The 15103-nt window shown below is 39.1% G+C and overlaps 1 protein-coding gene across 2 annotated transcripts in view; it reads left to right on the top strand.

The window, feature by feature from the left end:
- BRWD1 (bromodomain and WD repeat domain containing 1) overlaps positions 1-15103 on the top strand; it is a 134192-nt gene that overhangs the window by 14292 nt on the left and 104797 nt on the right. For both annotated transcript variants that reach the window (XM_063601440.1, XM_055105204.2), the window contains 4 exons: positions 3021-3171; positions 5236-5334; positions 5696-5856; positions 7562-7783. In XM_063601440.1, coding sequence (XP_063457510.1) covers positions 3021-3171; positions 5236-5334; positions 5696-5856; positions 7562-7783 — 633 coding nt within the window. The remainder of the gene's footprint in view (positions 1-3020; positions 3172-5235; positions 5335-5695; positions 5857-7561; positions 7784-15103) is intronic.

Genomic DNA, 15103 nt, shown 5'->3' with positions numbered 1-15103 from the left:
GCAGAACTGGGGTTTTAGCTGAAGGCTTGACGGGGGAGGAATAGGCTTCCAAGCTCATGTAGTTTTGGCAGGATTCGGTTCCTGGAGGGTTGTTTGACTGAGGGCCTCAGTTTCTACCTGACTATTGGCCACTCTCAGTTCCTCGCCCTTTTGGTCTTTCCAGTGTGATAGCTTGAGTTATCAAAAGATGGAAGCTGACGAGGCAGTAGAGTCTTAGCAAGACAGAAGTCACAATTGTAACCTAATCATAGAAGTAGTATCCTCTCAATGTTACTGTTTTCTGAAGTAACTGAGGAGGGGATTTCACAAGTCTGACTACCAAGAGGTTTGGGCACTATTAGCGGGCATGTCAGAAGCTGCCTTTCACATGTGCACCTAGGTGGTTTCCTTTTTTTTTTTTTTTTTTTTTTGTGGGAGCCTTGCTCTGTCACCCAGGCTGGAGTGCAGTGGCGCCATCTTGGCTCACTGCAAGCTCCGCCTCCTGGGTTCACGCCATTCTCCTGCCTCAGCCTCCCCAGCAGCTGGGACTACAGGCACCTGCCACCACGCCTGGCTAATTTTTTTGTATTTTTAGTAGAGACAGGGTTTTACCATGTTAGCCAGGATGGTCTCGATCTCCTGACCTCGTGATCTGCCCGCCTTGGCCTCCCAAAGTGGGTTTTCTTTGCATTTATTTTTCTTGGGTTCTCTGAGCTTTTTGAATAAGTGGTATGATATCAAATAGTTTAATGTGTAATTAAAGTCCCAAGTGGAAAGGATAGAGGGGAGAAGTAGTTTGAAGAAATAACAGCTAAGCGTTTTTGAACATCTGGGCCATCTCTAGGTCTGCTTCTGTTGACCATTTCCCCTCTTGACCATGGGTCATATATCTAGCTTTGTTGTGTATCTCATCATTTTTTTGAGGTATGCTGTAACTTTTTGTGTAAAAAGAGTAGAGGCTGCAGTAATGTATTTACCTCTGGTAAAGATGTGCTCTTTTCTCAAGCAGTTAGTGTGTGAGACAGGGTCAATCTAATTTGTAACTGATCATCTCTAAGCTTTGTTACATTCAGTAAATCACTGGCTTTCCATGCTTTGAGGGTGGCATCAATACTTTCCCTTCCAGCAGAGTTTGACATTTGGCCCTCGTGAAATTTCTGAGATGTCTTATTTTTTTACACTGGAGTTGCCACCTTTCCAAACTTTGTGAGATCTTTTTCTACTTTGTACCTGACTGCCAACTTTTTAGGTTGCCACAGAGTTCGCTCTGCCTTGCCGTCCTGCTCTAGGCTTTCCATGTCAGAAGAGATCATTCTCCACCCTGTTGTCCCATCTCTAGCCTTAGGAGGGCCACTGCAGTGCATTTGGAATGTAAGGTTTCTTCCAGGGCTGCCCTGGCTTTAGTGTTTGGGCCCTATGCAGTTGGTGAAGGCCTATGGGAAAAAATGGTGGTAGGTGTGCAGACTCACTGTAACTGAGGCGCCTTAGGATTCTAATCAGTCATGCCGGCCACAAGTAGCCATTAAGTTTGTTAGAGGTTTGAGTGGTTTTTTCTTATTCTTTTCTGAGGTCAGTTCTTCCTGCCTCTCTGCTAGGGATGTAAGCAACTATGAGTCCCTTTTCTTTAACTTTATTTTTTTGAGATGGAGTTTCACTCTTGTCGCCCAGGCTGTGGAGTGCTATAGCATGATCTTGGTTCACTGCAACCTCCGCCTCCCAGGTTCAAGTGATTTCATACCTCAGCCTCCTAAGTAGCTGGGATTACAGGCGCCCACCACCACACCCAGCTAATTTTTGTTTTTTTTTTTTTTTTAGTAGAGATGGGATGTCACCATTTCCGCCAGGCTGGTCTCGAACTCTTGACCTCTAGTGATCCACCTGCCTCGGCCTCCCAAAGTGTTGAGATTACAAGCGTGAGCCACCGTGCCCAGCCTGAGTCCCTTTTCTGTTCCCAGAAAAGCTTGTACTTTCTGGGATTAGTTAATGTAGATTTTTCTTTGTTTCTTCAGCTGTGATGGGTTTATGCATTTTTAAAAGTTTATCCAGCCTATTCTCATTGTAGAGATGAGAGCAGTATCTTTTATCTTTTACGTTGGAGTAAATAAATGATTATTTTTCATTTAAAATTATAACAGACATATATTTGTCTATAGTAATCCATAGGTATATCCACTTATGGTTCCTGGCACCTAATAGGCTGTCAGTACTTACTGAAAGAATTAGTGTTTTTTACTGCCTAGTATGTTGTTGAGAACCAGTTATCCATGATTTAGATACTAAATGATGTCTTATAGGATCTTTGATATCTTAACATCTCTCTCAAAGATGTATGCTTCACTTACAGGCCAGTTAGCATATATATATATATTTTTTTTTGAGACAGGCGAGTTAGTGTAATATATATATATATTTTTTTCTTGTTGCCCAGGCTAGAGTGCAATGGCACGATCCTGGCTCACTGCAACCTCCACCGCCTGGGTTCAAGTGATTCTCCTGCCTCAGCCTCCCAAGTAGCTGGGACTACAGGTGTGCACCACCATGCCTGGCTAATTTTGTATTTTTAGTAGAGATGGGGTTTCACCATGTTGGTCAGGCTTGTCTCGAACTCCTGATCTCAAGTGATCCACCTGCCTTGGCCTTACAAAGTGCTGAGATTACAGGTGTGAGTCACCATCCCTGGCCCAGTTAGTGCAATTTTGAGTAAAGTCTTGATTTCAAGTCTTGAGATTAAGTTTTGTTAGCTCTGCAACCTTTTTTCTTTTTCAGAGGTGCTTTTCCAGGTCATTTGCATATAAATTTTAGAACAAAATTGTGAATTTCTACAAAAAAAAATCTTGCTGAAGTTTTGAGTGTTACAGGTTTGAATCTGTAGCTCAAATCTGTAGATCAGCTTATTGCTTATTTAAGTCGTCTTTAATTTCTCTCAGCATGTTTTACAGTTTTCAGTGTATGTTTTTCACATTTTGCCAGACTTATCCCTAAGTATTTAATAGTTTTTGATATTATTAAACTGTTGTCATTAAAACTTGCTCTCCAACTAGGTCTTGTCCAATAAGCATGTGGCTCCTGATCATCTGTTGCAAATCTGCCAGCGCATCGGTCCTATGTTGGATAAAGAAATTCCACCCAGTATTTCAAGAGTCACTTCTTTACTTGGTGCAGGAAGGCAGTCTTTGCTACGTACAGCAAAAGGTACCTTAATTTGAAGAAGTGTTCTGCTTTGTATTAATAGCCTAATAATTATTATAATTGTGAAGTAATGTAAGCATTGTGGAAGAAAGGTGATAATGTAACTATAAATCATGCTGTGGACTATAAAATTCTCTGCATTTAGCATAGAACATTGAATTTTATTACATAAGTGTTTAATGGGTCCTTCTGCATTAAAAAGTTGATAAAGATACAGATGTTAAGCTAAAAAGCTTGAATTTATTCTGAGATGTTGTTTGAGGTTTTATCAATGTGAGTTCTTAATTTTCCATTTTGTAGCTCACTCATAACTTCATTGAATGTAATTGTATGTGTCTAATAAACTCTTTAAATGCTAGAGGTATTTCATTTGATATTTAGCTTCTGAAAGCCCTTTGTTATAAAGGGAAGTGATTTTCTAAATTTGGTAGCAGCTTGAAAACAAGCACCACAAATGTAAAATTGCATGGTTCTTTTTTTACTAATTTAATTTTTTTGCCAAGTTATGTGTTAGCAAAATGTTTGAAATTGCTATTCTTTTTCTGTTAGCTTGGTATATATGACTTAGACTAAGTATATGTATGTGATATAATATATGTGTACATGTGGCTAAACTGCTAATGGGCAAAGATTGTTGGTTCTTCTGATCCTGAGTATACATCAAGTTCATCCCATGATTATTTTTTATTACGAGCTATTGCTGATTTGATGCTACTCTTAGCTGCACCACCAGTATAAAGCTTAACTGAGAAAGAACACCTCTCCCTCTTAGTTCCGTGCCAGACTGGTTTGTTAGCTTTAGTTGTTTCTTAGTGCTCTAGCCATGTCACCCTGTGGCACTAATCAGGACACTGTTTATATTCTTCCTCTTCTGTGTCCCTATTCACTTTGTAATTATTCTATTTTAGCTGGTTATATGGTAGTTAATTGGTAGCCTGTTTTCCTTTGTTTTCTTTACTTGTGTCAAGCTCCATGTCGTTGTTTTGTGATGAGCAGTGATTTAGAACTGGCCAGACCTTAGAAGAGTCTTCAGCAAGCTGCCCTAGGGTAGGGGCATATTCTGTTTGTTTTGTACTGGTACCCCAGGAGGATGCCTTGTAACTGCTCTTTGGTCATGATAGTGGTAATGAATCCATTCATGTAAAATGCAATATGTCTGTTAGTTTGGGGCACCCGAGGCTCAGTAGAGGTTTAGTATGATGCCTTCCCTTTCTTCTTTGAGTTATGAAGAAACTAATTTCTGGCACAGTGTGACTGCTTCAAACCTATGTTCTGCTGCTATCTCCTATAGAGGAGGGCAGACTTTTTTTTCTTAGTGCATTTGCTGGTAGGTCAAGGAGGGATGGACTTTGAATTAGTGTTCAGAGTCACAGATCCTACGTATGTGCTCTTCAGTAGTGGATTTTCTGTGATCCTAAAATGAAGGGGAAGCTATATAATTTATTGGTACTTCCTAAAGATAGAGACTAAAGTCATGGTAGTATTGGCCAAATTAATTTTAAAACTGAACAAGTCATGAATTTTCATATAAATCAAAGAACTTTTTCCTTATAAAAGCTTCCATTTTTGAAAAGTTGGATCAGTTGTAAGATCTTTTATCTTTAGTATTGTATGATATAATTACATTGAAAAATAAACACTTGGCATTAAATGGGACTTGGAGTCCAAAAGATCTGGTTTTATGGTCCATCTTTACCAATCATTTGCTGTGGATCTCTTTAAAGGTCCTGGAACCTTTGAGCCTCAGTTACCTCACTTGTAAATTGGCAAAAATACCTACCTCACAGGGTTGTTGTGAGGATTCAATGAGCTAATGTATGTTGAAAGCACTTTGTGAATTGTAAAGTGCTACACAAATGTTAGTTGTTGTTGCTGCTGTATCTGAGATGTCTTAATTTTCTTTTTCTTCAGAAATAGTCTAATAAACCTCCAGGGCTTTTCTGTTAAAGTATATTAGTTGGTAAAATGTTGAATAAACAGTTTATTACAATATACGTAAGTATTCTATAAAATCTTTCTTGGGGTTAACTTTCAAGATTTTATGTGTATCTAAAATTCATTTTAAAGACTGCAGGCACACAGTTTGGAAGGGCTCTGCCTTTGCTGCTCTTCACAGAGGAAGACCTCCTGAAATGCCAGTGAATTACGGCTCCCCACCAAATCTTGGTAAGTAAGGTTGGCCTTTGAGATGCCTGAAATAATTGTTTTTAAATTTCTCAACAACCTTTATAAATGCTGTATTAAAATTTAAAAGGAAATACTGGTTGAAATGTTGTTTTAATAGTAATAAGTATCAAATGTCAAATTATTGTTAAAATAATTACTAAAAATAAAATTAATAAAAAATCTTTTTATAGTAAGAAGTCTATGTTACTGAATACAGAAGAATAGAATTGGGAAGAAATTGTGTCATTAGGGCTTCTTGAACATAGATTTTTGTGACCCTCTAGAAATTGTTATTTGAGTTTTTCTTAGATTTTTCCTTATTGGCTCTCCCTTAACCATTTTCATTGTTTTTATTTCCTAGTGGAGATACATCGAGGAAAACAACTCACAGGGTGTTCCACTTTTAGTACAGCATTTCCAGGAACTATGTATCAGCATATAAAAATGCACAGAAGGATTCTCGGACATCTATCTGCTGTTTACTGTGTAGCATTTGATAGGACAGGACATAGAATCTTTACAGTGAGTTAAAATTTTAAACTTGATTTGATGTCATCTAGAGTACTTTGGTGTGCTTCAGAATCATCTAGGAAATCTTAGTTTCTGTTTCCCATCCTCAGAGATTTTGACTCAGTAGGTATGGTGTGGGTCTCACGAATTTGTATTTTTAATAAGTGCTTCAGCTGAAGATAGGACTCTGTGCTGTTTTGAAAGACAGTGATTTAGAGTAGTGGTTCTTAAATGTGATATTTAAGGATGCTTAAAAATAGACATACCTGACCGGGTGACCGGGCGCGGTGGCTCACGCCTGTAATCCCAGCACTTTGGGCAGCCGAGACAGGCGGATCACGAGGTCAGGAGATCGAGACCATCCTGGCTAACACGGTGAAACCCCATCTCTACTAAAAATACAAAAAAATTAGCCGGGTGTGGTGGTGGGCGCCTGTAGTCCCAGCTACTCAGGAGGCTGAGGTAGGAGAATGGCGTGAACCTGGGAGGTGGAGCTTGCAGTGTGCAGAAATCGCCCCACTGCTCTCCAGTCTGGGCGACAGAGCGAGATTCCGTCTCAAAAAAAAAAAAAAAAAATAGACATACCAACACTTTCCCTCTAACACATTCTAGACTTACTGAATTAGATTACATTGTAATTAAATATATGTATTAACTGTAAACCCCCCAAAATAAAAAGCTCCTCAGACCTCTACAAGTGATTCATGTTCACATTAATCACTGGTTCAGGAAAATGGGTTGATTATGAAATAACCCATTAGTGTTCAAGTAAGTATTAAAAACCTATCTGAAAAAATTTGGAATTTATCATTTTAATGTTTTAAGGGTAAATTAGGAGAGGTGAGAAGTTTAACTTTCATTTTGCGGGTGTACAATTCAAGAGTAGATAATCAAATGTTTCTTGAATGGGTGCTGGCTAGTACTGTAAACTTGAGACTGTGTTTGTGAGGAGGCTATTCTCACCACTTTTGTTTGTTTTTGGGATTGCCACTTAGTCCTGTTTCTCACACTGTGAAGTATAGATCTGTTCCAGCATTCATCACATTATCTAGCTTGATGTGAATAGACTTTTTTTTTTTTTTTTGAGACGGAGTCTCACTCTGTCACCTAGGCTGGAGTGCAGTGGCACAATCTCCGCTCACTGCAAGCTCTGTCTCCTGGGTTCACACAATTCTCCTGCCTCAGCCTCTCCAGTAGTTGGGACTACAGGTGCCAGCCACCACGCCCGGCTAATTTTTTGTATTTTTTAGTAGAGACAAGGTTTCACTGCCTTAGCCAGGACGGTCTCGATCTCCTGACCTTGTGATCCGCCCACCTGGGCCTCCCAAAGTGTTGGGATTACAGGCGTGAGCCACTGTGCCTGGCCTAGACTAACATTTAACCATTGTTAGTTGATATAAGAGAGCCGTGAACTTTGAGTTGGACTTACTACTTTGCAGAGAACTTGAGGGAAAATAGTATTGGTAATGGAGTCTGACCCGTAGAAATGATAACTGGGCAGTATCTTTATGTAGACTGTCTTTGCCTTAAAGAAAAATACTATTATTCCGTAAGTGTTCTGACCATAGTCATAATTTATTACATAAATAACAGAGTATTCTATAGTTGGAAAGAGAGAAGTTAAAGTTAATTTGGATGGCATATAAAAGGTATTCTTTTAATATTATTTAAAAGATTTGCTGTACTAACATTAATTTTTGGATATATTTTTTCTTAGGGTTCAGATGACTGTTTGGTAAAGATTTGGTCAACACATAATGGCCGCTTGTTATCTACATTAAGAGGTCATTCTGCAGAAATTTCAGATATGGCAGTAAACTATGAGAATACAATGATTGCTGCGGGGAGCTGTGATAAAATTATTAGAGTGTGGTGCTTGAGAACTTGTGCCCCAGTTGCTGTGCTCCAAGGACACACAGGATCAATTACGTCTTTACAGGTAAACTTCTAGCTTAGTGGGCACATTCCTATATGTATTTTCACCTTTTTCTTTAAAACAGTTTCTTTGGAATTGAGAAATAGTAAGATGTGTATTAGTTATGTTTTAAGTAAGAGAAGTGATAATCATTCATACTTCCACAAATCATGGAAGGCTGATGAAATGAAGATCTAATGTATATTTACATGAAGGCTTATTGATATTTTGGGGTTTATGGTTGAACTGGATGAGTGTCAATTAGAAACTGGTGATAGATTAATTATTTTTCAACTTTAAAACTTGTGGATTTTGCTAAGTTGAATTTTTTTTTTTTTTTTGAGACTGAGTCTTGTTCTGTTGCCTAGGCTGGAGTGCAGTGGTGTGATCTCAGCTCGCTGCAACCTCTGCCTCCTGGGTTCAAGCGATTCTTGTGCCTCAGCCTCCCGAGTAGCTAGAATTACAGGTGTCCACCACCACACCCGGCTAATTTTTGTATTTTTAGTAGAGACAGGGTTTCACCATGTTGGGCAGGCTGGTCTTGAACTCCTGACCAAGTAACCTGCCCGGCTCAGCCTCGCAAAGTGCTGGGATTACAGGCGTGAGCCACCGTGCCTGGCTGCTTAGTTGATTTAATTTACCAAAATATTTAAAGTTTTTTTCACAATAAGCAGAGGATAATTTTGAACCTATACAGAGTAGACAGAATTGTATAAACCCCTATGTATCTGTCAACCCATGGCCAATTCTTTCCTAACTGCTTCATCTTGTACCTAAAGCAAATCCTAGGTTTTATATAATTTCTTCTGCAAATATTTCATTCTGTATTTCTAAAAGATAAGGATTCCCCTCCCCACTTTTTTTCATAGTGACGGTTATGATGGAAGGAAAAGATTCCTTTTTAAAAAAACTGCAACACCATTATCACACTATTTATTGATGTTCAAGTTTCTAGTTGTCTCATAATGGTATTTTATTTAGGTTGTTTGAATCAGGAGCAAAACGAAGCCTGCATGTTACAATTGGTTGCTGTAGAATAAAAGAAACTTAAAATATAAATTTCACCTATCTATGCAGTTTAAAAAAAAATTCGCTTGCAGTTTCTTCGTTGAAGGACCTAGGTTATCTATAGTTTCCCCACAGTTTGGATGTTGCCAGTTGTATCCTGTTGGAGTAGTTTAATATGTTCCTCTGTATTTCTATTAAGTTGGTTATTGGATGTAGAGCAGTGGTTCTCTTTAATGTGCATGAGAATCACCTGGAGGGCTTGATTAAAACATTGTTAGGCACTACTCCCAAAGTTTCTGATTCAAAACGTCTGGGGTGGGGGTATGAGAATTTCATCACTGATAGAGAATTGATCATATTGGGATGTAAGTTCTTCCATCAGAAGGCACAAAATGTCTAGTGTTTTTTGTATTACTCACTGATGATCATTGCCTTACATCCGTTAGTTATTAGGGACAGAAAATGTTACTCTTACTAGTGCAAGGTTCTTGGCTCTCAGTGTAACAGAAATTAATAGGAGGCTAGGCAGACTTCCCAGACAAGATTTATTAAGACTTATGCTGAGATTTATTAAGACTTGTGCCTAGCGATGGCTCATGCCTATAATCCCAGCACTTTAGGGAGGCTGAGGTGGGAGGATCACTTGAGCTCACAGGTTTGAGACCCGGCCTGGGCAACTTAGTGAGACCCCCCCCCCCACCCACACCCACCCCCCACAAAAAATAGTTTGGCAAGGTAGCACACGCCTGTAGTCTCAGTACTCCTGAGGTTGAGGGAGGATTGCTTGAGCCAGGAGGTTGAGGCTGCAGTGAGCCGTTATCGCACCAGTGCATTCCAGCCTGGGTGACAAAGTGAGACTGCCTCAAAAAAAAAAAAAAAAAAGAGACTTATGCCTGAAACATTGGGAATAAGTGAGACAGTGAAGGAAGAAGGGTTCTCTGGTTGGCTCCCCAGGGGAATGCCTTGCCGTGTCTTAAGGAGGGTAATGTGCATAACTCATCAGGTAGGTGAACGTTATTACATGTGTGGGATGGAGCCCAGGGTGTGCAGATGCACAAAGGAATCATGCTGACACATATGTCACATGATGAGAGGGGCAGATAAGCCCCTCTGGGCGAAGGTTTTAGTATTACAATGAGGCTCAGGGTTAGGATTGGTCCTTCTCCTGGCCTTGTGCACATATGGGCGGATAGAGTTAACTCTCCTTAGTAGGATTCATGGCGGAATGCTGCTTGTTTTAGTTTTTTTAGACAACTTACAAGGTCTGGTCAGCGAGTATAGGCCAGTGGGGGTGGTACCAAAATGTCTGGTGGTCAGTGGTCACATATGGAAAAACATGTTGGTGGGGTTGGGCCAAGTGCTGTCCCTACTACCCTGTTTCAGTGCTTTTCTATCATGTTTTGAAACTTAACGTTTGGTTAGGCTGAAGTAAATTGTTAGATGATTTGTAAGGCTTTTATTTTATGTTTGATTTATAAGGCTTTTAAAGGTACATTGGTGTCTCTCATTAGAATTTGGTGAAAACTGGTGGTGGTTCAATTTTTTTATGCACATTCACCTAGGCTATGTATTACTGGTCACTTAAATAGATTTGGTGTGAAATTTTATGATAAAAGGTGACTTTTGTTCTAGTCAATATTCTCAAAGAAAAGAGAGTGAGTAGCTATTTTGGGATGAAGATAGTTATAACTGAGATAGTGGTTTTTGTTTTTGTTTTTTGTTTTTGGCCCAGGCGGAGTGCTGTGGTGCAGTCATGGCTCACTGTAACCTCAGCCTGGGGTCAAGGTCTGCCCATCTCAACCTCTCGAGTAGCTAGGGCCACAGGTGTGTGCTACCAACCCCGGCTTTTTAAATTTTTTATAGGGATGGAATCTAGCCATGTTGTCCAGGCTGTTCTTGAATTCCTAGGATCAAGCAGTCCTTCTTCCTCCACCTCCCAAAGTGCTGGAATTATAAGCTTGAGCCACCGTGCCTTGCTGAGATAGTGTTTTATTTTGGAAGTTTAAGCAAGATTTTTGGTTTGTGTACTTACTTTTAGTTAAGTATATTGTTCTCTGGAAGATTTTATAGTTTGAAAATTAATTCAAATTCTTGCTAGGTTTCACAGTTAACATTTTATAGTTTGATATGAATGTGTTGACAATATAGCAGCAAATAAGAAAATTTATACTTTGAGAGAGTGCCTGTTTTAAAATCATCTTGGAATTCTTTGAAAGTGGAGTTCTAGTCTTCCCTGAAATGATTCTTCTTGTAACGGGGGCTCACATGCGTTTATCACCTACTGAATATATCTGAACAATCTAATTGGGTAGTAGTACTTTTTTTTTTTTTTTTTGAGACGGAGTCTTGCTCTGTTGCCCAGGCTGGAGTGCAGTGGTGCAATCTCAGCTCACTGCAGTCTCTGCCTCATGGGTTCAAGTGGTTCTTCTGCGCCTCAGCCTCCCAAGTAGCTGGGGCTACAGGCACGTGCCACCACGCCCGGCTAATTTTTTGTATTTTTAGTAGAGATGGGGTTTCACTGTGTTAGCCAGGATTGTCTCGATCTCCTGACCTTGTGATCCACCTGCCTTGGCCTCCCAAAGTGCTGGGATTACAGGTGTGAGCCACCTCGCCCAACCTCAGTGGGTGATTTTAACAGCATCTGAACACAACTGATGAAACTGAAGAGAGAATTAGTGAAGTGGAATTGAGGCCAGAAGAAAATAAATAGAATGGAGTACAATGAGTAATCATTGCAGCTCTAGGGAAAAATTAGAGGACTAATAAGAAGACTGATTGCTAGCTTCTTTTTTTTTTTTTTGAGATGGAGTCTCACTCTGTCGCCCAGGCTGGAGTGCAGTGGCGCGATCTCGGCTCACTGCAAGCTCCGGCTCCCGGGTTCACGCCATTCTCCTGCCTCAGCCTCCCAAGTAGCTGGGACTACAGGCAGCTGCCACCACGTCCGGCTAATTTTTTGTATTTTTTAGTAGAGACGAGGTTTCACCGTGTTAGCCAAGATGGTCTCGATCTCCTGACCTCATGATCCGCCCGCCTCGGCTTCGCAAAGTGCTGGGATTACAGGCGTGAGCCACCGTGCCCGGCCTGATTGCTAGCTTCTTAATAGAAGTAACGCAAGTTGATAGACAAAGAAGTAATATTTTTAAATTGCTAATAGAAAATGCCAGTCAATAATTCTGAACCTATTAAAATATATCATTGAAGAATGAAAGTATATTAAATGCATATTCAGACAAGCTGAGAACTTCTTAGCAATGGAACAACATTAAAGGGAATTCTAAATAATATTCTTTAGGCGGGGATGTGATCCCAGGTGGAAACTTGGAGATGCAAGAAGGAATGAAGACTTGAGACAAAAAAAAAATGAATGTGTGGGTAAATGGAAATAAACATTGGCTGTATAAGATAAGTAAATTCTAGGCTTCAAAATACATATGGAATTAAAGAATGAATAGTGTGTGTATCAGGAGGCGGTAACTTCAGTATTCTAAGATCTTTGCATTGTTCAAGAAGTGGAAAATAATACAAATTTACATTAGACTTTAAGATGAAGATGCATTTTGAAATCTCTAGAATAACAGCCAAAAGTATAGCAAGAGATTGCATAACTACTAGGCTTAATAGAGGTGCGGAAATATGTACTAATAAAGAAACTAAAACAAGAAAGGAGAAAAAAACAGTACTAAGATGATGCTGGGATAGTAAATGTCAATGTAAACATAATTATATTACTTGCAAGTACATTAAATGGTCTAAAGCAAGTCTCAACTGAAATAATTCCAAGTATATTCTCTGACAACAGTGTAATTAAGCCAGAAATTACTAACAGCCAGAATTAATAACAGATAATCCTCACTTTTTGTAAATTTTATGTATAGTTGACCCTTGAACAATATGGGTTTGAATTGCATGGGTCGATTTATATATAGATTTTCTTCCACCTCTGTCACCCCTGAGATAGCAAGACCAACTCCTCTTATTCCTCCTCCTCCTCTTCAGCCTATTCAACATGAAGACAATGAGGATGAAGACCTTTAAGATGATCACTTCTACTTAATAGTAAATATATTTTCTCTTCCTTACGATTTTCTTGATAACATTTTCTTTTCTCTAGCTTTATTATAAGAATACATTATATAAAACATATACAAAAATATGTGTTAATTGACTGTTCATGCAATTGGTGAGGCTTTATCAATAGTTAAGTTTTTTGGGAGTCAGAAGTTACATGTGGATTTTCAACTGCCTGGGGGGGTTTGATATCCTAACCCCTGCGTTGTTCAAGGGTCAACTGTACTTCTAAATAATCCATACATCAAAGAAGAAAAATCACAATAGACATTTAAGAATATTTCAAACTGATTAATAATGAAAACATTACATATTAAAACTTGGGGGAGGTACTCTTTGGGAGCCAGCCTTCAAGGCAGGGCCCAGTGATTCTTGCCTTCTGGCACTTAGGCCACTGTAGTCTCCTTGCTGAATAGGGTTGACCTGTGAACTTAAAGATATTGAGAAAATGGTATAATGTGACTTTCAGTGTTTCTGAAGTTACACTACAACATAATGAAATAGCTTTTGTCTTATTCTCTTTAATCACTGGTCTTGGGGGAAGCCAGTTGTTAGGTAGATTGCACACTCAAACTGCCCTATGGAAAGGTCTTCATGGTAATAACTGATGTCTTCTGCTATAGCCATGTGAATAAGCCATTTTGGAAGCAGATCCCCCTATTCCCAGTTAAGCCTTTATGTGACTGTGGCTCAGGTCGACATCTTGACTGCATCTCGCAGCCTTGAGACACTGAGCCAGACCTATCTAGCTAAGCTGCTGTTGAATTCTTGGACCATAGAGACTATGAGATAATGAATATTTATTGTTGTCCAGTGCAGCTAAAAATTTTGGGGTAAGTTGTTTCATAGCAGTATATAATTCTCTTCTGAAGTTGTGCTGAAGGGGAAATTTACACCCAATTCATGTATTAGAAAGAAGCTGAAATTCAGTGATCACAAGTGTATTTCTCAAGAAGTTGGGAGAAGAACAAACAAGAAGAAAGAAATTATGAAGATAAGTACAGAAATTAAGGATAGAAAAAATGTGCATAACGGTAGTGAGGATCAACAAAGCCAGAAGTTCTTTGAAAGACTATAAATACTGGTAAAAGACACATTGTTCAGGGAACAAAAAAGAAACGTGACAAATAACCATTATCAGATTTGAAAAAGGGGTATCACTACATATCCTTCAGATAATAAAAACAGGATATTTTAAGCAGCTTTATAAAGGAAAATTGAAGGTAAATACAGAGAAAAACAAGAAACAAAAAGAAAATCTGAATTGACTTGTAACTATGAAATGCATTGTATCTGTAGTTAAACATTTTCTCTACCTACTTATTATTTAGGTAAAAAATGTTTGGCGCTAATCTCCCAAGGAAGCAATCAGACAAATCCAAATTGAGAAACAGTCTGTGAAACAAATCTCTTATTCCTCAAAAGTTTGGTTTCAAGAAAGATAGAAAGGTGGAGAGCTTTTCAATAAGGAACCTCAGGAAAAGGGACAAACGTTAGTGTAATGTGTGAGCCTTGATTTGGGTTCTAGATTTAGGAGAGAAAAAAGCTGTAAAGGATGCTTGAGAAATTTGGAAAATTTGAATATGGATTATATAATAATGTTTTATCAATAGTAAGTTTTTGAAGTATTGATAATCATAGTTATGTAGGAGAATGTCATTGTTAGGAGATACACACTAAGGATTTTAGGGTTGAAGTGATGATGTCAGCAAGGTAGATTTGGATGGTTCATGTCAGTGTGATATCTACATCAGGAAGCAAGTGTTGCAAACTATTAACCATTGGTGAATCTTGATGACCAGTGTATGGGTGCTCATGGTACTATTACGACTTTTATCTAGATTAAAAATATTACAAAATTAAATATTTGCAGAAAACACTATACTATTACTACAACTGTTCATTTTTTTAGTATTGCTAGGCAAGAACAAAAATGGGCCAGGCGCAGTGGCTCACGTCTGCAATCCTAGCACTTTGGGAGGCCGAGGTGGGCGGATCACCAGGTCAGGAGTTTCAGACCAGCCTGACCAACATAGTGAAACCCTGTCTGTATTAAAAATACAAAAAATTAGCCGGGCGTGGTGGCGGGCACCTGTAATCCCAGCTACTTGGGAGGCTGAGGCAGGAGAATCGCTTGAAGCCGGGAGGTGGAGGTTGCAGTGAGCAGAGATCGCGCCACTGCACTTCCCACCAGGTGACAGTGTGAGACTCCGTCTCAAAAAAAAAAAGTACAAATACTGGAAATAAAAAACTTTTCTTTTCCAGAAG

Source organism: Pan paniscus, chromosome 22 (assembly GCF_029289425.2).
Source record: "Pan paniscus chromosome 22, NHGRI_mPanPan1-v2.0_pri, whole genome shotgun sequence".
NCBI classification, from domain to species: Eukaryota; Metazoa; Chordata; class Mammalia; order Primates; family Hominidae; genus Pan; species Pan paniscus.
The sequence above is the reverse complement of the archived record's forward strand: the minus strand, read 5'-3'. Positions and strand labels throughout refer to the sequence as shown.